The sequence below is a fragment of the Mustela erminea genome, chromosome 9 (assembly GCF_009829155.1).
Source record: "Mustela erminea isolate mMusErm1 chromosome 9, mMusErm1.Pri, whole genome shotgun sequence".
Lineage (NCBI taxonomy): Eukaryota > Metazoa > Chordata > Mammalia > Carnivora > Mustelidae > Mustela > Mustela erminea.
Window position 1 is genome coordinate 103,156,636 of NC_045622.1, and position 21,738 is coordinate 103,178,373.

Genomic DNA, 21,738 nt, shown 5'->3' on the forward strand with positions numbered 1-21,738 from the left:
GTTTAAACACATTTATTTCTCACAGTACTCGAGGCTGGATATCTGAGATCAGGATACCAGCATGGTCAGGTTTTTTCCCGGCTTCCAGATAGCCATTTTCTGATTGTATGTTCCAATAGTAGAGAGCAAAGAGAGGAAGCAAGATCCATTGTGTCTTTTCTTATAAGGCACTAATTCCATCATGACAGATCCCCCTTTTTACCTCATTCCCTCACTAAGGCCCCCAACTCCAAAAACCATCATGTTGGGGATTAGAGTTTCAACATATGAATTTGGGATGGGGAGGACACAGACACCCAGTACATAGCATCATGTTCATATACTTCCATGAAATTTTCTATCTGCTACAGATAGAAACAGATATTATACAGATATTATATGTTACATCTGGTTTTGGAAAAAAAATCACAAGAAGTGCTAAAAAAAAAGGGTAAAAGAAACGCCACAAATTTTTTGTAATTTTATTTTATTTTTTCACTGTTCCAAGATTTGTTGTTTATGCACCACACCCAGTGCTCTATGCAATACGTGCCCCCCTTAATACCCACTGCCAGGCTCACCCCCACCTTTTTTTTCTATTCCAAAAGAAACCTCACAATTTTTACACATTTTAAAAACTATTCTGTGACCCTGTGGACTATTTAGAAGTATGTTGTTTAATTTCCAAATATTTTGAATTTCTACTTGCCACAATTCTGTTATTATCTGGGAACATTTATATTCTTTTAAATTTGTTGAGTTGTGTTTCAACACATGAAGTAACCAACTGGTAAATATTTCTTGTAATTTTGAGAGAAATGTGCTGTTGTTGGATGGAAAAGTCTGTAACTGTCAGTTAGATCAACCTGATTGATACTGCTGCTCAGGTCCATACCCTTACTGCTTCTCTGCCTGGTTGGTATATTAGTTACTGTAGAAGAAGCGTTGAGGTCTCCAAATATAATAATATATTTGTCCATCTTTCTTCTAAGTTTTCTCCATCTTTCTCCTCAAATATTTTGGACCAGCCACAAGTTACCATTGAGCACTTAGAATATGTTTACTAAAACTAAGAAAATAGACTTGAGATCTTTTTTTTTATTTTAAATACTTTAAACTTAAATTGCCATATGTGTCTAGTGGTTATTGTATTGTGTAGAAGAGAAATGGAATTGTTTGATATCATGAGACATAGTATTAATTTTACTGGACTTTGAAGACTTTTGGTTCTTTTATTCAGGAGGAATGGGGTAACACTTTGTCAGCAGGCCAATTAAACAACACAAGCTTTTATATATGAGCTTATTTATGTAAAATACCATCAGAAAAGCTTGATGTACTTAGAGTGCTGCAGTATAGTTAATTAACCTAACACTAAATTAATGAAATACTATAACTTATAGTATTTGATATAGTCAAAAGTATTTTTGACTATATTTACTATTTTCTTCGATGGATATCCCAGTCTAAACTGAATCAGCTCAAGCTAGTCCATTTGAGAGATAAAGAAGATACAGACCCAAAGCCCAGAGTGTAAAAGTGAGGGACCAAACATGCAAAGTATTTTCACAATTAGTTCAGGAAACTCTACGTTTCCTTCATTGTTTTCATCAAATATTAAACTTCAGAACTTTACATCACCCTACATTTCCTGTTTCCCATATAGTGCTAGGAAGACAACTGTTTAATGGGCTGTGGCAAAAAGTGACACATGCTTCTTTCAGACCAAAGTATCTAATTGCCAAAGGTCTGATTTATAACTTTTTCTTTCCCTACCTTGGCAAAATTAAAAAAAAAAGACTTTTTTAGATATTATTCTATTTGCTAGAACCCATATTAGTTTGGGTCTAAAGTATATAGCCAAATAATAATGAACATGTAAAATAGGAAGTAAATGAACTTCTGATGTGTTAAGCCATCAATATTTCTAGGTTAAGTTTTTTAATAGTGTATAAACCTAGCCTGTGATGACATCCAACCATAATAAACAAACAACAACAACAAAAGGTGGTGACAACCAAATTCTTATTATTATAAATGCCAGTTGCTATCTTTATGACTCTGACCCACACAGTTGTAGCCTCACATGTGTGTATTTCTGCCTCAGTGGTCCCAGTATGAGCTTCTTGCTATTACTGTGGTTCCAGAATACAAAAATGCAGCCTCATGTTTGTTTGTTAGTATCTGCAGGATAACGTGAAGTTGTTTCTTTCTTACATTGAAGTTCTTGATTGATTGAAGTTTGAGGGAACACTTCTTCGTAAATACTTTCAGAAGGTGTTTTCCGGCGAAACAATATAGAGATCTGTAAAAAAAAAAAAAAAAAAGGCCAAAGAATTATCTGTAAAGTCTATAAAATAAGCCATTAAGAATAATATAATCCAGGGTGCCTGGGTGGCTCAGTGGGTTAAAGCCTCTGCTTTCAGCTCAGGTCATGATTCCAGGGTCCTGAGTTCGAGCCCCACATCAGGCTCTCTGCTCAGCAGGGAGCCTGCTTCCCCTCCTCTCTCTCTGCCTGCCTTTCTGCCTGCTTGTGATCTCTGTCTGACAAATAAATAAATAAAAATCTTTAAAAAAAACCAATAATATAATCCAATTTTTCAGGCAACAACACAAAATTATTATGTATTTTGGTACTGGAAATGGGGGAACAATACAATATTATTACTGTAAGTATATCTAGGATTTGTAAACAAATACCTAGCTTACAGGAGTGGCTTTGGAATTAGACAGTAGGATGAAGCAAGTTTGAGGAAAATTTTGAGGAGAAAAATTTTCAATAACAAAACTTTGAGGAACAAAACTTTGAGGAACAGTATAGAGAAAGCCTAAAATACCTCAAATGTTTGTTTTTCGAAATAAAGACTATCAGTGTGGCTCAGAAAGAAGTGAGGAACACATTACTGGAAACTGGAGAGACAGTCTTGTGGTGCAGCAGCAGAAGTTTAAGAGAATGTTCTCTGACAGTTATGTGGAAAGCATAACTAGTAAATGGTAAACTTGGATAATAAACCGAGGAGATTTACAAAGCATTGAAGATAAAGCCCCTGTTTCTTCTTGTTTACAAAAAAGGTGGAAGAGAAGAAATTCTAAGCATGGGTGACACCTTTTGCCATGCCCATGGATGGGTCCATCCCATGGTCTTCCTTTCCTGACAGACTGCCCTGAGGAATTCAGACTTGCTTAACCAGACCTTTGAATGATGGAATCCAATGCTTATGATAAATGTCACATACTTGAAATGAGGGAAGTTTTGATGCTATAAACCTTTCCATTTTGTTTGAATTAACTCTAACTGACACAAATCTGTGGCAATAATTTCAACACACAAAAGAAGTAGGTGATGAGGTTGGGGAAAATATGCTACTAATTCTGTATTACCCATATTTGTTACATGTGATAATAAAAGATAAAATTCTAGCTATATTTGTGTTTCTTAGCATATTGTATTTTCAATTGTATACACCCGTAATAATGTACTTTATCTCCTTCAGGTTTTAAATTAATTATACCTTGATTTTATTATTAGGATAGATACTTTATGTATTCATAACACTAAAGAGTATAGTTCATATAGTAAATTAATGGGTGATGGAAGGATGGAGGTATGGATGAATGGATGTTAAAATTCTTGGGTATATACCCAAGGGTGAGAATTTCTATACGGACTAGAGGACTATACACTGTGTTTTCCAAGTGTGCTCAACACACAGCTAGTAACTCTCAGGTCATCCATAGAATCATTTATAGTTTTATTTTTGTTCATTTTACCAAAGGTTAAAAAAAAAATAAGGCGGGGCGCCTGGGTGGCTCAGTTTGTTAAGCGACTGCCTTCGGCTCAGGTCATGATCCCGGAGTCCCAGGATCGAGTCCCGCATCGGGCTCCCAGCTCCATGGGGAGTCTGCTTGTCCCTCTGACCTTCTCCCCTCTCATGCTCACTCTCTCTCTCAAATAAATAAATAAAAATCTTAAAAAAAAAAATAAGGCACTGCCAACGTCATTTAATGAAATAGTTGAAATCATCCTCATTCTTCCAAGAACTGCACTTACCCAGTGAATATCCTTGTCATTCACATTATAGTTGAGCATGGAGAGAGGAAGTGAAATTAAAATTTGCAGACAAGTTAGGATAATTAGGACAATCACAAGTTCCTGTTAAAGAAAATAAAATGTCATGCATTACCTTCCACCCTGATGATAGCTTGGAAAGTTTTATTTCAGAGTCCCATGTCAGACCCTCAAAAGGGAACACGTTATATTATACAAAATTGTGGCATGAGGTTGGATCTGAACTCAGAAATATTTGTGCTGGGCGCCTGGTGGCTCAGTGGGTTAAGTCTCTGCCTTTGGCTCAAGTCATGATCTCAGGGTCCTGGGATCGAGCCCCACATTAGGCTCTCTGCTAAGCAAGGAACCTGCTTCTCCCTCTCTCTCTGCCTGCCTCTCTGCCTACTTGTGATCTCTCTCTTTCTCTCTGTCAAATAAATAAAATCTTTTAAAAAAAAGAAATGTATGTGCTGCTGTAGAAAAACAGGAGCTGGAGATGACAGTCAATATTCTTGAATATACTAATACAAGATGCGACGTTAAACTTGAAGACATTGCAGAATTCGCAATGATTATTCCGCTTATTATTATTATTACTGTTGGTGGTAGCGGTGGGTTATTAGTTATACTATTACTGAAGTTATTATTAGTCTGTCATAGATATCAGAAATGTTGGCAATGCTTACAAAGCTGACTTCTCAATACAAATGGCAGAAATGGCAGGGGTTCAGATCTCCCCAGTGAGGTATTAAAATTTTCTAGTTTTCCATTAGATTTAGTTCTAATTAAAACCAGAAAGTTTGGGGCACCTGGGTGGCTCAGTGCATTAAAGCCTCTGCCTTCAGCTCAGGTCATGATCCCAGGGTCCTTAGATGGAGCTCTACATCCGGCTCTCTGCTCAGCAGGGAGCCTGCTTCCCCCTCTCTCTCTGCCTGCCTCTCTGCCTACTTGTGATCTCTCTCTCTCTGTCAAATAAATAAATAAAATCTTTAAAAAACAAACAAACAAAAAACTAGAAAGTTTCCTAAATTTAGAATACACTCTAAGGTGTGATTTTTTTTTTTTGTCATTTTCCTAATAAGTGAAACGTGTCTTCCAATACTCTAGTGTTCTTGGTTTCTTCTCCTCTGCCTCAGACCATTCATCTCCATTACTTTCACATGGCTTTATTGCAAAAAAGGATCTTCTCTAGTGGCAAGTCAGGATAAATGTTCATTCTCCATGTAGCTTTTTTAAAAAATTTTTTATTTCTTTTCAGCGTAACAGTATTCTTTGTTTTTGCACCATACTCAGTGCTCCATGCAATCCATGCCCTCTCTAATACCCACCACCTGGTTCCCCCAATCTCCCACCCCCCCCCGCCCCTTCAAAACCCCCAGATTGTTTTTCAGAGTCCATAGTCTCTCATGGTTCACCTCCCCTTCCAATTTCCCTCAACTCCCTTCTCCTCTCCATCTCCCCGTGTCCTCCATGATATTTGTTATGCTCCACAAATAAGTGAAACCATATGATAATTGACTCTCTCTGCTTGACTTATTTCACTCAGCATAATCTCTTCCAGTCCTGTTCATGTTGATACAAAAGTTGGCTATTCATCCTTTTTGAGGGAGGCATAATACTCCATAGTGTAGATGGACTACATCTTCCTTATCCATTCATCCGTTGAAGGGCATCTTGGTTCTTTCCACAGTTTGGCAACCGTGGCCATTGCTGCTATAAACATTGGGGTACAGATGGCCCTTCTTTTCACTACATCTGTATCTTTGGGGTAAATACCCAGTAGTGCAATGGCAGGGTCATAGGGAAGCTCTATTTTTAATTTCTTGAGGAATCTCCATACTGTTCTCCAAAGTGGGTGCACCAACTTGCATTCCCATGTAGCTTTAGGTAGTATTTATTTTTATTTTTATTTTATTTTTTTTAATTAATTTATTTATTTTCAGAAAAACAGTATTCATTGTAGTATTTATTTTTAAATTCCTAACAGTAATGAACATTAAGATAGGAAATAATTAAAAAATAATAATGGATAAAATAAAAATTACCCTAATCTTTTACTCAGATTTTTTTTTAAGGAGTTTATTTGCTTGACACAGAGACAGCACAGCAGGGGGAGCAGCAGAGAGAAGCAGTTTCCCCACTGAGCAGGTAGCCAGACGCAGGGCTTGATCTCAGGACCCTGGGATCTTGATTTGAGCTGAAGGCAGATGCTTAACCAACTGAGCCATCCAGGCGCCCCCTTATTGAGCTGTTCAATGTGACCAAAGGAAAGCTGCTTTACTTTTCTCTCTAAAACTTCTTTGCAGAATATTAGGACAAGTTTGTGTTAAGGCCTAGCACATGTATGTGTCTATTATTATGCCTATTATTATTAATCTTTGCAAATTTTGACTCAGATTTTAATATCATTTTATTTCTTCACCATTTTTTCTCAAAATTTAGCTCACAGAATTTGGGGCTCTTTGCTGTTGTAAAGAAATAGTTTTTTTTCTCTTTCTAAATGTGACACCAGTAGAGAGGCATTTGGAAGGAAACTGCAAGCAAGAATTTTGTCATGTTCCTGAATATACCAATGATCATATCTCATCTTCAACATTCTCAGATAAGCATTCAGTCTTCCCAGAATTCAGGAGGATGGTACTTACAGTTGCAACTGGTTTGATGCCCAAACAGAGAGTTTCCTTCTTGCAATCATAGTGGCCATTTTTTGTTAAATTGAGTGACAGAATACAGATCCCAACAAAGGAGACCAAGGTGCTAAGAGTGTTAGCACCTAGATTCCCTCTCAGCTGAAAAAGAAAAAAGGGAAATTACTAGTTTATAATTTAAAGACCAGGGGTTTCCAGATCCTATAAGGAGAAATCTGACTTAACTTAACCCTCTGGGATCTAGAAGCATTCATCATCCCTGTATCATCAGTTCAGTTCAATGGCAATCACAATCGGGAGAAGAAAAATAGGAGAGGATTAATCTTCCTTCAACACATGCCATGGATAGGATAAAAACATCAGGGACATTTTAACATCTCTAGTTTCTGACCTTGTATTAGTTCCTCCCTCCACCAAAAATAAAAGTCTGCCTTGCTCAAGCCTAAGCCAGGATTTTTTCTTTTTTAACATTGCCCTACCGCAGACCATTAATAAAGGCTTTAATGGCTAGATAAAACTTTACTATTTCTTCTTATGGTGACAAGATATGGGGATCGGAATTTCTAAAATCCCAGAAGATCCCACTTGTCTGTTTCTAGCAGTAAGATGATCACATGATTCATTGGGCCAAATGGACAGTTACATGATGAAATGTCTACAAAACGATGAATCCCTTGTGTGACTGGGATTCACATGGGAAAGTCAGAATGTTATATAAGTTCTCATTTTCTCCCTGAATGACAAATGGAAAACTTGTTAGCTTACCAGTGATTTTGTTTGCTTCTTGGCAGACACAACAGTCAGAATTCCAGAAACGATAAACTGTTTATAAAATAAGAAAAGTGTCTGGACGGTAGCAGCTTCTTCCAACTCGCCCTCCCACCCCATTGTCAGATTCTTATCTCTCTTCTAATCTAGTGCCCCCCACCTCCCAGGCCATCCCTTCAGAAGTTGGAGGCTAGCAGACCCAGTTAAAGTGAGACAACACAATTAAAGTAACATAGGTACACTTTAATTCTTATGACCAGTAGAATTCCTTTAGCTAAATAAGAGAAGTAGACATTAAAAACTAGAGGGAAAATCACTTATTCAATGTGGAGGAAATAAAATAAGTAGAGTAACTATAATTGGGGTGCAGAAAAGGGAGAACGTGAGCTCAGATTAATGGCATTTTTATCAATGTATTTGGCCAAGAAGCGTTATGACTTAAGAAGAGTACCACATCCCTAACCCCAGCATCTTCTCTGATTCAAATATTATTACATTTCAGAGACACTTTTTCCATGTGTCAAACACAGGATTTTCTCCTCAAGCAAAACATCAAGATTATACTGAATAGCTTCATACTATAGAGCAATGAATAGAATTTCAGGGCACTGTTTCATTGGGAAGTATATTAAAGTTCAGGTTGGAAATTCAGTCTTCACTAAGTACTGTTGCTAGTGTCCTAGAATTGGCAAGATGCCATACAAGTTGTGTGTTGAGTTGATGAATAAATGAATAAATGATGGATTAATTATAATTTGGGATGTGAGATACTCACAGACAATGCCCCCCAGAAGGAGAAGCCTGTGTAAATTGAGAAGAAAATGATTCTGTGCATTTCAGAATTAGGAGGAAGAAATCCAATTATCCCATAAAAGAAGCATTTCACACCAATCATAATCTGAGCCACCTGGATAAGACACAAAACAAACCAAATTACCAACCATTGAAATTAACAAAACAAACACAATCTGTTTTAAAGATAATGGTGAGCATTTTTCAGGAGAGAATCACTTGGTCCAAATATCATGGTCATCCATAGGATTGACACCCTTGAATCTTTTTAAAGATCTGCTAAGAAGAGTCAGATCCTGGAGAGTGGTTTGTCCCCCCCCCCCCCCCAGAGGCCAGTCCATATGGGTCAACTTTCTTTAATAAGATACAGTCACAATGAGGCTCACCCAAGAGCTTAGCACTTTTATAGTCTCCTCTTAATGCACCCCTCCCATGCCCATGTAAACATGGCCCCTTGCTTTTCATCAAAGTGTCTTTCTTCCACCCCACAGAATGGTTGATACAGGTAATAACCTAGGGCCTCTACCCCAACCACTTAATTAGTCAGAATAATCCTTCTCCCCCAATATATCCCCCAGTTTCTTCTGGTTTAAAATTCTTTATTAGTGGTTTACTTACTTACCCCCAGTGCTTCTAGATTCTCCTTCAGGAATTTCTGCAGTTTGCCTAGTAGATATTTCAGGGTACTAGATATTTCTGTCTTTCCCAATAGGGTACTTTGGTTTTGGTTTGGAGGAATGTCCACAGGCATCCTATCAGAAGCCAAAGTTTTGTTCATTCTGTAATAGATGGTCATCTGTTATTAGCGGCAGAGATGCACCATCATATGCCAAATACTGTTAATCTTATTGTAATGGAAGTAGATACTGGGCTTTTTTTTAAATCTGAGGTCTTTATCATATATGAAGAGAAGTCACTGGCCAAGTGATGTTCATATGTCTCTGCTGCTGACTCATATCACTCATGTGATAAACAACAGTGTAAATTAAGGAGAGAGATGACAGAGGTTGAATATCAAAATCTATGTAACTGTAAGATATCCTCCCAGATTAAGGAATGCTATTGTTTTTGTCTTTGTTTTTTTAAAGTTGCGTGTGGCCACAGACTTGTAAGAAAGTACCCATCATGGGAGTTGTGATATATCTATGTGATATATCCATGCTGAAGTGAAAATAATCTGGGATTTAGAGGCCAATAGAGGGTGCCTCAGTTGGTTGGGTATCTGCCTTCGTTTGGCTCAGGTCATGATCCCAGGGTTCTGGGACAAAGTTAAGCTCCTTGCTCAGCAGGAAGCCTGCTTCTCCCTCTGCCTGCTGCTCCCCCTGGTTGTGCTCTTTCTTTCTTACACAAATAAATAAAACCTTAAAAAAATAAAGCCAAGTAGATCTGAATTAAAGACATTTCCCTTGAATTTAATTAATTGTGTCATGTAATTTATCATCCAATCCAAGTTAGTTTTAAGAATGAAAGAGAATTAAAGTAGTATCCATAATTATGCTAGGAAAATTGGAGATACCTGGTAATACATTATATAAAAGTCACCTTACCTTTAATTTCTCTGTGACAATGAATGCTATATTTAGTTGAAGCCCCAGGTTTGTCAACATAAAATATAATCATGCTTATGCCTAATAGGTGTGGTCCTAGAAATGATGCATCCAATTTTCCTAGTACCATCAGAGATGTAATAAATGTGACGAAAATTCTCAATTATCTTCTTAAGGAGTTAGGATGCACCTTGGCACTTGTTGTCAAAAACAATGATGGATTTCCATGGTAGAGCAAACCCCAGAATGGTCACCCTTGAAAACTAACTCACCTTTAACCATTTTTTCCTGAAAATATTAGCTTGTTATTTCTTTATCATCTTCTACTATATAAATTTTATGAATATTTGTTAACATTAAATTAAGTTTGGAAAATAAGGGTAGACTTTATTCCTTATTGCATTGGTATTTATGAATTCTATCACTCTCCCTATTACGTTTTCACTTAATTTTGATAATACTTTATACAATTTCTTCTTAAGTTTTCTCTTCCCATTATGTTAATTATATGGAATTAGACCCTTCATATAACTTCTTATGTATAAAATTCCTGGATCAAAGTGAAAACATAGTTTCTGACTCTTAAGATCCATGCCACATTTCTTAAAAAAAAAAAAAAAGAGGTAGCAGTGTGCACTGTTCCCATTTATGTTTGTATGTGTAAATTTCTTTGCAGTTCTAGTGAAAAGATTAAAATATCATGACATGGGACGCTTACGGGACACTTAAAATTAATCCTAAGTATTCAATTTTTCTAGTCCCAGTAGTTGCTCTCAATTAAGCAGTTGAAACAAGGAATTTATCTTATGTGATCACAACTAGAAGTGCTAACAAGAACGTTTTTTTTTTTCTATTTCTTTAGTGGATGAGTCTTGTCCATTAATATTTCATAAATAAAGAGTATCTTATCAATTAGTTATTATATTTTTAAATTTATTTATTTATTTTTTATTTATTTTCAGCATAACAGTATTCATTATTTTTGCACCACACCCAGCGCTCCATGCAATCCGTGCCCTCTCTAATACCCACCACCTGGTTCCCCCAACCACCCATCCCCTGCCCGTTCATAACCCTCAGATTGTTTTTCAGAGTCCATAGTCTCTCATGGTTCACCTCCCCTTCCAATTTCCCTCCACTCCCTTCTCCTCTATAACTCCCCATGTCCTCCATGCTATTTGTTATGTTTGTTATTATATTTTCTTAAAATGTGACTCCTATATCTACAGATGGTAAATAACTTACCCAAATTCACAGACATATTTACAGATGTGGGACCAAAGAGACAGAGGTCTGATAAGTAAGAATCTGTTTTTCAGATAAAGCCTGGCGCAGAATAACACATCCCCTTATTTAGCCTCCTGAAGCCCACACATAACAGCTTTGAGTGTTTGAAAGCCATAAATTTCAGAGTAACTATGTTGGGGGGAAATGAACTGTTGATTCCAAAAAGGTATCTCCTGTCACTCCTCACTGCAAATGTCATTATTTACTCATCCGTTCACTCAACAAATATGTATTTTGGGTTCAAAATATTGACCATAATATTTACTTTACTCACTCCAATTCACTTTAATGATTTTTTATTACAGATATGTTATTATATACTGTAATAGTCTATCAAATCTTAAGCATGTCATTCAGACTTTCCTTTTTAAGCTACCATCCAACTGTTCAATATCTTTTTTAAAAGATTTCCTTTATTTATTTGACAGAGGGATAGAGGGAGCACACAAGCAGGGGGAATGGCAGGCAAAGAGAAAGGGAGAAGCAGGCTCTCCACTGAGCAAGGAGCCTGATGAGGGACTCAGGCCCAGAACCCCGGGATCATGACCTGAGCCGAAGGCAGTTTCTTAACCAATTGAACCACCCAGATGCCCCAACTGTTCAATATTTTGAGAAGGATTTTCACACTTACAGTCATCCTCTTTCTAACAAATGCTGCTTTTTCACCTGGTGCCAAGTTAGAGAAGGACACTGAAGTATTTCTTGGTTACTCCACAGTACAAACATTAGCCTTGTTTACCACACTGCGCTCAACTTAAATATTAACTTCAAAGCCCTACTACCCTTTATAAGTTAACATAGCTTCAAAACCACCTAATCCTCTTTATTCTACCTCTACAAAATTAGTTATAAAACTCTCATGATTCTCACCAAGAATACTATTGTGAACTTAGCTGGCTCACCACGTCCAGACTTGACATTGTGAATTGCACTTGCAGACTGTAAACAAAAAAGTTTCAATGTCACAATTCTAACCAAGTTATTCCCCTGTATCATAAATTGGGTCTGTTAGAAAATAGGACTGGAGACAAACTTCCTTCTTAATGCTGAGCCTTACCATCTATCCGCTGATGCATAATCAGAAAGTCAGAAAGCAGGAATGAAGACAAGATCAAATGTGTCTAAGTCACTGAAACTTTCTGCATTATCTAAAAAAAAAAAAAAAAATTTCCTGAAATATTCGGCACTGAGTATCTACCAATAACGGAAAGAAAGGAAGGACTGTCTCTGCTTTGAGCCCACATTCTGTCCAGTGTGTCTGTCAGGTTCTACAACTGTGCCTCTCAGAACATAGTCAAAAGTACATTCTGGTGCTCTGGATAATGGAAAAAAAAAAAAAAAAAAGTTCTACCTACCTAGGTTTGTTCCACCGCAGGGATGTGGGAGCTTGGAGTCTTCTTAAGCTTATGCCTCTTCTGTGACTATCAAGGACTATACCAATGTGTGGGGGAGGAAAATTTATGTTTTGATCTCTGCGTTTCCTCATTTGCTGTATTTCCACACCTAGAACTCCTGATAAGCAGTTCTGATGTTTTCAGACAAAGTTGATATACATAAAGTTTTGTTCCACAAAATCAAAAGCATTATAACATAATCCTCAATACTAACTGATAGTTTTATTTCCATACATTCTCTTTCTATTAATCTGACAAAGACTGTATTTGTTCTTTTAACTCACTAAATAAAATTATTTCCTTCAGAGAAATTTCTAGGAAATTCATATTTTCAACCAATATGGTCTTTGCTTTAGTACCTTATTAACTATAACATCACTAAAATAAAATAAATATAAACAAAACAAAAATAAAAATATTTCCAATGATAGTTAAATTTCAGGAATATCTATCTACCTATTATCTACCAACTCAATGATCAGGCTCATGTATGCCAAACAAAGTATTAACAAATAACTGTATTAAGATGATATTACAATAAAAATCAACAAAGTGTATTAAACTTAATTGAGAATGACCAAGGGAAAAAGATAGAAGACAAAAGCTATCAATGTAAGGAATAAAAGAAGGGATATCACTGCACAATGCAGAGATGTTAAAAGGAAATAAAGAAACACTGTGAACATATTTATGAAATAAATTTAACATCTGGAAGGAAATGGAATTACCTGAAAGACACAAATTATGAACACTGACTCAAAAATAGATGACCTCAATAGTTTAATATCTATGAAAGAAATCTAATGTATAGGCAAAACCATTACAATGATAATAACAAAACCAACTCCTCCAGGTTAGCCATATCACTGGCTATTTCTACCAAATACTTAAGGAAAAAAGTAATTCAGCATAATCCCTTCTATTTTATGAGGTCAGCATTACTCTAATACCAAAATAAGACAAATATATCATAAGAAACACATAGAAATAACTTTCAATATAGATGCAAAAATCATTAACAAAATCTTATCAAATCAAATACAAAAGTATATCAAAGGATAATACACCACAATTGATGGGGTTTATTTCAAGAAAGCAACACTGGTTTAAAAAAAAATCAATGTATACAATTCACCATATTGACAGAATAAATACGAAAGCCCATATGATCTTCTCAACATACAGAAAATATATTTGACAAAACTTATTTATTCATGATAAAGAAAAAACTCAAAAAACTAGGAATAGATGGGAATTCCTATTATCTGAAAAAAGCCATATACAAAAACCTACAGTTACAACATACCCAATAGTGACCTACTGAATGTACTCCCCTGTCCCCCAATACTCCTGTGTCTGCCTCCCCACTCCTGTTCAACATCTACCGGAAGTCACAGCCAACGTAACACGGCAAGAAAAGAACAAAAGACCTACAGCTTGGAAATTAAGAAATATAAATGTCCCTATTGAAGATATAATAGTACATGTGGAAAATCCCAAAGAATCTTTTTTAAAAATCCAGTATAGTAGAGTATAGTAGACTTTGCTTTCTGAAAAAAAGCATTAAAATAAGAGATGGAGTTTAATTTGTTAGGCCACAATGAAATGCATTTTCCACATTATTTTTGTTCCCAGAGGCCAGAGTCTAGTGTCTAAGACAGTGTTAAGTGCCAATTAATATATTGTAGTTGACAGCATGCTATCAAACTGTGACAAGAGTTAAGTCAGAAACATACAGAATCACACAGAATCATACCGATTGCCAGTTTCTGGTTCTATTGCAGATGGTACGGGCAGGATTGCATTAAGCCATCTCCCAGTACCTCCTTAAGTTTTGGTTACACATGTGAGAGAGGCCACCTGTGTCTTTTGACTACATAATTACAAACTGACAGTGTTCCAGGCCTTTCAAAAAAGTCAAAACGTGATGATGACTGTTCCCTCGTCAAGTAGTTTGGGGGTTATTTCAGGCTGCATCAGGATCTATGAAGCAAAGGAGACTAAGAAAAAGCAGAACTGGGGCTCCTGGGTGGCCTCCTGGGTTAAGCCTCTGCCTTCAGCTTGGGTCATGATCCCAGGGTCCTGGGATCAAGCCCCGTATGGGGCTCCTTGCTCAGTGGGGAGCCTGCTTCCCTTCCTCTCTCTCTCTGCCTGCCTCTCTGCCTACTTGTGATATCTGTCTGTGAAATAAATAAATAAAATCTTTAAAAAGAAAAGAAAAAAGAAAAAACAGAACCTGTGCACAGAAAGTGTGTGTATTTTCCTTTAAAAAATATTTTATATTCATTTATTTGAAAGAATGAGAGACAGTGCAAGGAGAGAGCGCACCAAGTGGGGGAAGGGAGGAGGGGCCGAGGAAGAGGGAGAAGCAGGTTCCCTGCTGATCCCAGGCTCCATCCCAGGATCCTAGGATCATGACCTGAGCTGAAGGCAGCTGCTTAGCCAACTGAGCTACCCCAGGCACCCCCCGTATTTTCCTGTTTTAAAACATCTTTACTCATTGGAATAGTTTTATAGGGTCCTGAGGTTAAAGGGCTATAACTGACTTTGTGATGTAAAATCTTCATGGCACAGATGGAAGTAATAATAGGAAATGATGACTCCTTTAACGTGAGGGGATAAGAGCAGGGCTTATTTTAATTCTTTTATTTCATGGAAATTTGTACTCTTTAGGGAAAGGGTCAGTAGCAGCATGGTCTACACAGCTGGCTTACTGTACAGCCCCAGTATAGGGTTAAAATTATAGTCTGAAGCAAATGGCTTCTCAGAAATTGTGTAGGTCGGCGGTTCTGGTACATACCCTCCACACCACACCAGAGTCCCAGAGTACCTACAACCTTTCCATTTATTCCATTTTTTCCTATTATGGAGGGTGTGAGATGATGCTATTGTTGATGCTGATGAATCATATGCTTCATTTATCATTTCTCAATGGAATCATGACTGGGGATAGAGCAGGAGACCATAGCAGAGTCAACATCAGCCAATCTGTGACTTTTTCTCCCCTTCAGAACACTGAAGGCTCTGTTTACTGCCTGATTATTAATTTACTTTCAATAATACATTGAGAGTAAATCCAGGAATACTTCAAAAGTTGATATATCAAATAACTAAGTGGGTTAGAAAGCCACCTCATCATAGTCAGGATAAAGAGCAGCTATGGGAAGTCCACGTTCATTGGAGGATAAGTCGACAACCACCTGTGGAGGAAGAACACACAGTAGATGATATTTCATGATATGTTATGACATTATACTTGCCCATGACCCCAGTTCTCCTAATGCACGGATGCTCCTTGGGGACCCTCTTCTCTTTCTGACATGAACATCTACATCCAGCCAAGCAACCTTCCGCTAGTACCCAGTCTAATTTTACACATGTGGCTGCTAGTAGCAAAACAATTGTGAGGGGCTCCTAACCTGACAGAGGGTCTTGGATGTTTTGTATGCTTTGAACGGTTGAGTAAAACTTAAAGAGGTAAATGTATTCATTATTTTTGCACCGTACCCAGTGCTCCATGCAATCCGTGCCCTCTCTAATACCCACCACCTGGTTCCCCCAACCTCCCACCCCCCCCCCCGCCACTTCAAACCCCTCAGATTGTTTTTCAGAGTCCATGCTGAAAAAAATTTAAAAAAATTAAAAAAATAATAATAAATTTTAAAAATTCAAAAATAAAATATGAAGTTTGTTAAAGTTTCCAAAAAAAAAAACAAAAAAAAAGAAGAGGTAAATGTAAAAGTGGCAAAGGATATCCTAGAAGGCATTCTGGGTCCTCTGGATCACAGACACTCACTGAGGTCATATCACAGCAGACAGCACTGCATCCAAATGCAGACAGCAACAGCGAGATGATGAATCCCAAGATGATGAGGGCAAGCTTCATAAACAAAATCCCCTGCAAATTAAAATCACGCAGGGAGGAAAGACGGAAGGACTGAGCGAGGGAACTCCTGCCATTGACCCTGCAGGTTCTCCTTCATAACTAATTGACAGATTGTCAATGGCAGTAAAATATCCCATTCTGGCCACCTTCAGATAAAATCTTGGCAGAGACACACATAATTACGCTAATTTATAGGCCCCCAAATTTGCAATTTCATTCATTTATAATTTTCACATGGAAGAAGTGAGATTCTGTTAACCATTTTTTTTCTCGACATAACCAATTGGTAAAGAGCCTGCACATTTTCAAGCCATGCTTTATTGAGGTGTCTAAAAATTAAAATGTTTTAGGATCCCTTTACATTCCACTGTAATTTTCACCATATAATCAAGGAGCTTAGTGTCGGTTTTATTAAACAGATACTTTCTAGAAAGGATCCTGGACTTTGTCTATCATTATGCTGAATGGACTAAACATCTAGATTTCTCTTTACCTTAATAAAGATAGCAATTATAATCATTGAGTGAGTTCATTGGCAACCATTCTGATCTCATCTCAAATAAGGGTTTTATTTAGCTCACCTGATGTACTTAAGTCCTAACATCACCAATAATTTATAGTTCAAAGATATTTACTCGTTCAGGGTCGAGGCCCTGACCTTTTTCTTCAAGTGATTTGTCAGTTTTTTTTTTTTTTTTTTTTTTTTTAATTTTTTTTTTTTTTTTTTAAAGATTTTATTTATTTATTTGACAGAGAGAAATCACAAGTAGATGGAGAGGCAGGCAGAGAGAGAGAGAGGGAAGCAGGCTCCCTGCTGAGCAGAGAGCCCGATGCGGGCCTTGATCCCAGGACCCTGAGATCATGACCTGAGCCGAAGGCAGCGGCTTAACCCACTGAGCCACCCAGGCGCCCTGTGATTTGTCAGTTTTAAGCAGTGCCGGATTGCCCACTTGTGATGAGAAAGACGTCTGCAAGGAATTTCATATATATATGGATAAGTACCAAGAATTTTTTTCCCACTAGATCTGTCAATACTTACAGTTATGAAATAATGAGCTGATATGTTTAAGAAGAAGAAATAGGTTAGGGTTATTCTGAGTGTAAGGACTATTAGTGATAATCCTGTTGATACAGCTGCCACAGTGTTTACTCCAATGCTGCCACAGATCTGAAAAAGAATCAGAACCTGTTCTTCTATGCTTGAACCTGGCAAGTGATTGTACATATGTGTGCATTTTATTTAAAATTCAAGTAAAATTGAAATTCATAAAACTTGTGCACAGGGTTGCTATTTGCTACTGGGTAATTTCTCATCAGAGCTGGACGGAGACAACATGACCTGTGGGGAATAGGGAAAGAATCATTCTGGGATCTCAACTCAAGACAAAGAGGAACCTGGGAATTGGAGACAGCTTGATCATTCTGGAGACAAAGGTTGGTCTATGTTATGCCTGTCTTAATTTTCTGAAACTGTAGATAAATGTACCATCTGTTTTGTTGTCTTCTTTCCAGACACAATGGACACAGTTCCGGATATGATTAACTGTAAAATGTTAAAGTTCAATGAGTTAGTCTGTGAATACATCATTCTATAATCTTTTTTCCTGACACCAAATACTTCTCAATACTTCTCCCTGAATTTTGTGCTTATAAATGATAACTATTAAGGATTTTACATATATCCTAAGTAATACAGAAATCAAAGTGATTCCAATTTACTTACAAAAATTGCTCCCCAAAGGAAAATGAAGTCATATACAGTGTTCCCTGGGACTAGATATTGTTCATAGAATGAAAGGAAGACTTTTACCATAATCCACAGGTAAATATTTATTAGGCCAATCATGATTTGGCTCACCTAGAAAATGAGAAAATGCCTCTGAGTTAGGAGGAATAAGCTTTAGAACTATTTGTCCCACATTTGGAGGTTGTAAACAATTCAGCATTTCTTTAATTTGGAGAATTCCATGACCTGTGCTTAAATTTTCATTCAGTGTTCCTGAACATAAAACAGTTTGGTGATTTGGCTAAATGGCGTATGTGTTTTCTTACTCGAAAGTCCTATTTTTCTCTTGATTTGGGAATTATTGCAAACACTCCAAATTCTCCTCTCAGGTCATCATATTGATTTGATCCAGAGCAAATTTAGGGGAATATGAGCCACCTCAAAATCCCTAGAGAACTTTCGTTGTACTTACCCCAAAAATAACTGGCTGCCCCTTTAAAAAATTCTGCAAGTTGCTCTGTGCCTCCTGAGGGAAAGGCATTGGTCCAGACTGGCCCTGGTGAATGGCTTGATCTCTTTGTTGAGGATCCATAGTTATGCCCCTTGATGCTGTGGGTCTTCACAGCCTGTGGGTTGTGATACTGAGTCACAGGCGGTGTTGAGTCACAACAGATGCCTGGCATGCGCTGGCCAGAAAGATCAGGTAAAAGGATTAGTGTCTTTGGTTCCATGCCATAGTTAGTGTCCACAAATATTTCAAAGTAAAAGGTAGGTACTGTGCTAAATGTGAGAAATTAGGCCATGTAATTGTTTCAATTCTTTTTTTTTTTCATTTTCTTTTATTTTATTTCTTTTCAGTGTTCCAAAATTCATTGTTTATGCACCAAACCCAGTGCTCCATGCAATACTCGCCCTCCATAATACCCACCACCAGGCTTAAGAGTGGGAAAGCTAATATTTATTATTTAGCAATGTACTTCAAGCAGGTCCAAATGGCATATTCTCTCTTATCTTGAGTTCCGGAAAGGCTATGTAAGGAATGTAGACTTACATTATAGGAAGCCGAGGATCTGAGCCTTAGTGCATGTGTCTTATTCATCTTTTTGTCTTGAAATAATGTTGACCATCTTGGCCATGCAGCTGAAAATTAATATTGCCCTCTAGTCCTGGTATTCCTGCCCCATGGAGAGACAACAAAGTATTTGTTACTTTGTTTCTGTGTTTTGCTGTGTAGAATTCTTTCATTTACACTTCTGTTCCTAGGTAGTTATCTGGCATAGTTATTTTTGTTCTGTCTCCAGATTCAGGCTCCTTCTGAAGTTAAAGAACTAACAGCATTTGACTCAACAAGTGACAATGTAACATGCGTGCTCTTAGACTCAGAGTTTGCTCCCTCTTGATACCCCTGACTAGCTCACCACAGGAACTACACACAACTGACTCATCAAACAAACTGCACACAACTCGCCACACATCTTTGCACTGGCATAGCTGGGTAGGTGGCTTGGTACCACATCTGCCTGAGCCTTCAAACCCTTGTTTTTCTACTCATGATCTGCCTACAGATACGTTAAGCAAAATACCCACATATTAGGAGTGCTTTTCTTCTCTAACAGCAAGAAATCTTTTTTTATTTGAACACATGGACCATCCTGAGTATAAACAAAAAATATATAGCCTTTTTTGTCTTCATCATGATGACAATGGATACTCTGTTTCATGTACATTTCTCATTGAAGTGAAATCATAGGAAACTTGGTAGAGTCCATGGAGCTAGAATTTCATTTTTCCTATAGAACTGTAAAAATTTCTAGCTGTATGGTGTACAGGTATGTTCAAATTTATCAGAAAATATATTAAAAGAACAGCAATAAAACAAATATTTCTTCTACCTACCTTTATTAAGTTCTGTAAAATCTGATGGTTCTTCTACAGAAGTTAAAGGCTTTTATTCTGAGGAGATTGACCAAACAAAAAGGAAAGGAAAGGAAATATTATACAGTTGAACCTTGAACAACACAGTTTTGAACCTTGCAAGTCCACTTATTATGTGGATTTTTACAGTATGATAGTACGGTACTAAAAATGTGTTTTCTCTTCGTTATGATTTTCTCAGTAACATTTTCTTTTCCTTAGTTTGCTTTATTGTAAGAATATAGTATACAATACTTGTAACATAAAATGTATGTGTTAATTGACTCTTCATGTTCCTGGTAGGGCTTCCAGTCAACACTGGGCTATTAACAGTTAAGTTTTGGGGGAGTCCAAAGTTATATCAGATTTTCTACTCTTGGGGGGAGGGTGCCCAGAACACCCCTGTGTTGTTCAAGGGTCAGTGGTAATTACTTTCAAATGGAAAATGGCGTGGAAAAAATCATGCACATTTAAAAGCTCGTATTTAAATGTTGAATTTGCTTAATGCAGGCCAGTGACCCTTTCTATAGAATTATTCATGATGTTCTGACTTTATTCCTACCCTTGTTTCAATGACAGTTACTGCCTTCTCATACTCAAAATCTCTGTTTTTATTACCAACAGAGAGTTTACCTTAGGTATGGAAATAAATGTGTATTTTTTCTTATTTCTTGATAACATTATAATTAGTATGATACTGCCCTTACTATCTAATTTAGTATTTTTTAAAAAAATATTTAATCCTGTTCCTTATTATTAGTCATACCTGAAGCAAAAATACATTTCTCTGAACAAACTGTAACTCACTTTTCATGATGGTAAAGTCAACCTCCTAAAAAATATTTTTTTTCATTGATACCTGATAAACAAAGCAGTCTTTGGAGCTGAGAGTCCACTCAATGCCATATAATTTTTTTCAACAAAAGTAATGATCATGCAAAGAATATGATTCCAGATCAAGACCATCCTCCTTTTGGATCAAAGTTCTTTCATTTACAACAACAACAACAACAACAAAAAGAAAAGTCAAATGTCATTACATTAAATTGAATAAAGCAGCACTAAAAAATACTAGCAAGCCAGACTTACAGACTAATAGAAAGCTACTCTGTGTTGTAAATTCTAGATAGTATATGATTTTTAGGCCAATTCTTTTCTGTCTTTTGAAAATGACTACATGGCTGAGATGGTTTCAGAGAACAATCTGGAATGGTTCTACAGGTCTTTAAAATTGTAACATTAAGTTTGCTACTAGAGAATCAAGCATTTTTTTAATGAAAAAAAAAATCCCCTTAGACAATTACGTCCTTCTCAAATAACTAGTTTTATAAAAAGTAGTTTTTATAAGACTATTCTACGACTATGGTTTCCTCCTATGGAATAATTTCAGGAAAACTTGTATGAGTCTTAGGGCCTGGCATGGAACTGACATGCCCTCTCATACGCCAGAGGAATACCCATGTACATAAGAATAAAAGGAAAATACATACCTCTGTCCCAAAACAACATTCAGTCTTAACTTGATATCTGTACAGGACCTGGGAACACCAGTACCTTAGAATCGGTCTCAGAGGCTTTTCAGTGAAATTCCCCCAAGGCAGCAGGCAGTATATGATCTGTGTCTCTATCAGGCACTATAGACTGTGGGAATTTGGTATATGTCGGTTTTGCTCAGTAAGACAGAATGAAGAGATAATGATACAGCACCCTAAAAGACATCTTTTTGCTCTGTGTTTCTTGCAGATGGGT

General features: G+C 37.0%; 2 protein-coding genes across 4 annotated transcripts; both read right to left on the minus strand.

Annotated features, from left to right (window-relative positions):
- Positions 1 to 1,987: 1,987 nt before the first annotated feature.
- On the minus strand, positions 1,988 to 15,655 carry LOC116599466 (high affinity immunoglobulin epsilon receptor subunit beta-like). Of its 3 annotated transcripts, XM_032359321.1 has the most exons (9): positions 15,595 to 15,655; positions 12,425 to 12,500; positions 11,940 to 12,008; positions 8,858 to 9,014; positions 8,219 to 8,350; positions 7,441 to 7,497; positions 6,673 to 6,816; positions 4,031 to 4,132; positions 1,988 to 2,284 (listed from the first exon to the last, which is right to left on the minus strand). In XM_032359321.1, exons 4-9 carry the CDS (start codon positions 9,011 to 9,013, stop codon positions 2,144 to 2,146), a joined length of 732 nt encoding a protein of 243 aa, XP_032215212.1. In that variant the 5' UTR covers position 9,014; positions 11,940 to 12,008; positions 12,425 to 12,500; positions 15,595 to 15,655; the 3' UTR covers positions 1,988 to 2,143. The 3 variants fall into 3 exon arrangements, with proteins under 3 accessions (XP_032215212.1, XP_032215211.1, XP_032215210.1); XM_032359320.1 differs by lacking the exon at positions 11,940 to 12,008; XM_032359319.1 differs by lacking the exons at positions 11,940 to 12,008; positions 15,595 to 15,655 and having other exon boundaries at positions 12,425 to 14,551.
- On the minus strand, positions 14,888 to 21,724 carry LOC116599467 (membrane-spanning 4-domains subfamily A member 4A-like). The gene is made up of 10 exons (XM_032359322.1): positions 21,480 to 21,724; positions 20,849 to 20,975; positions 19,972 to 20,028; positions 19,127 to 19,634; positions 18,548 to 18,761; positions 18,073 to 18,207; positions 17,836 to 17,892; positions 17,389 to 17,517; positions 16,260 to 16,361; positions 14,888 to 15,663 (listed from the first exon to the last, which is right to left on the minus strand). The coding sequence occupies exons 5-10, from the start codon at positions 18,665 to 18,667 to the stop codon at positions 15,583 to 15,585; spliced, it is 624 nt and encodes a 207-aa protein (XP_032215213.1). The 5' UTR covers positions 18,668 to 18,761; positions 19,127 to 19,634; positions 19,972 to 20,028; positions 20,849 to 20,975; positions 21,480 to 21,724; the 3' UTR covers positions 14,888 to 15,582.
- Positions 21,725 to 21,738: the final 14 nt, after the last annotated feature.

Coding starts and splice junctions, on each gene's coding strand:
- LOC116599467 (XM_032359322.1), bottom strand. CDS start 18,667: ATGGATCCTCAACAAAGAGATCAAGCCATTCACCAGGGCCAGTCTGGA. Junction 18,208..18,547: donor GGCAGCCAGTTATTTTTGGG/GTAAGTACAACG, acceptor CTCATTTTCTAG/GTGAGCCAAATCATGATTGG. Junction 16,362..17,388: donor CAGCTCATTATTTCATAACT/GTAAGTATTGAC, acceptor TTTAATTTGCAG/GGGATTTTGTTTATGAAGCT.
- LOC116599466 (XM_032359319.1), bottom strand. CDS start 12,555: ATGAGGAAACGCAGAGATCAAAACATAAATTTTCCTCCCCCACACATT. Junction 8,351..8,857: donor AGAATCTAGAAGCACTGGGG/GTAAGTAAGTAA, acceptor TGTCTTATCCAG/GTGGCTCAGATTATGATTGG. Junction 2,285..4,030: donor ATGACAAGGATATTCACTGG/GTAAGTGCAGTT, acceptor TTTTTTTTACAG/ATCTCTATATTGTTTCGCCG.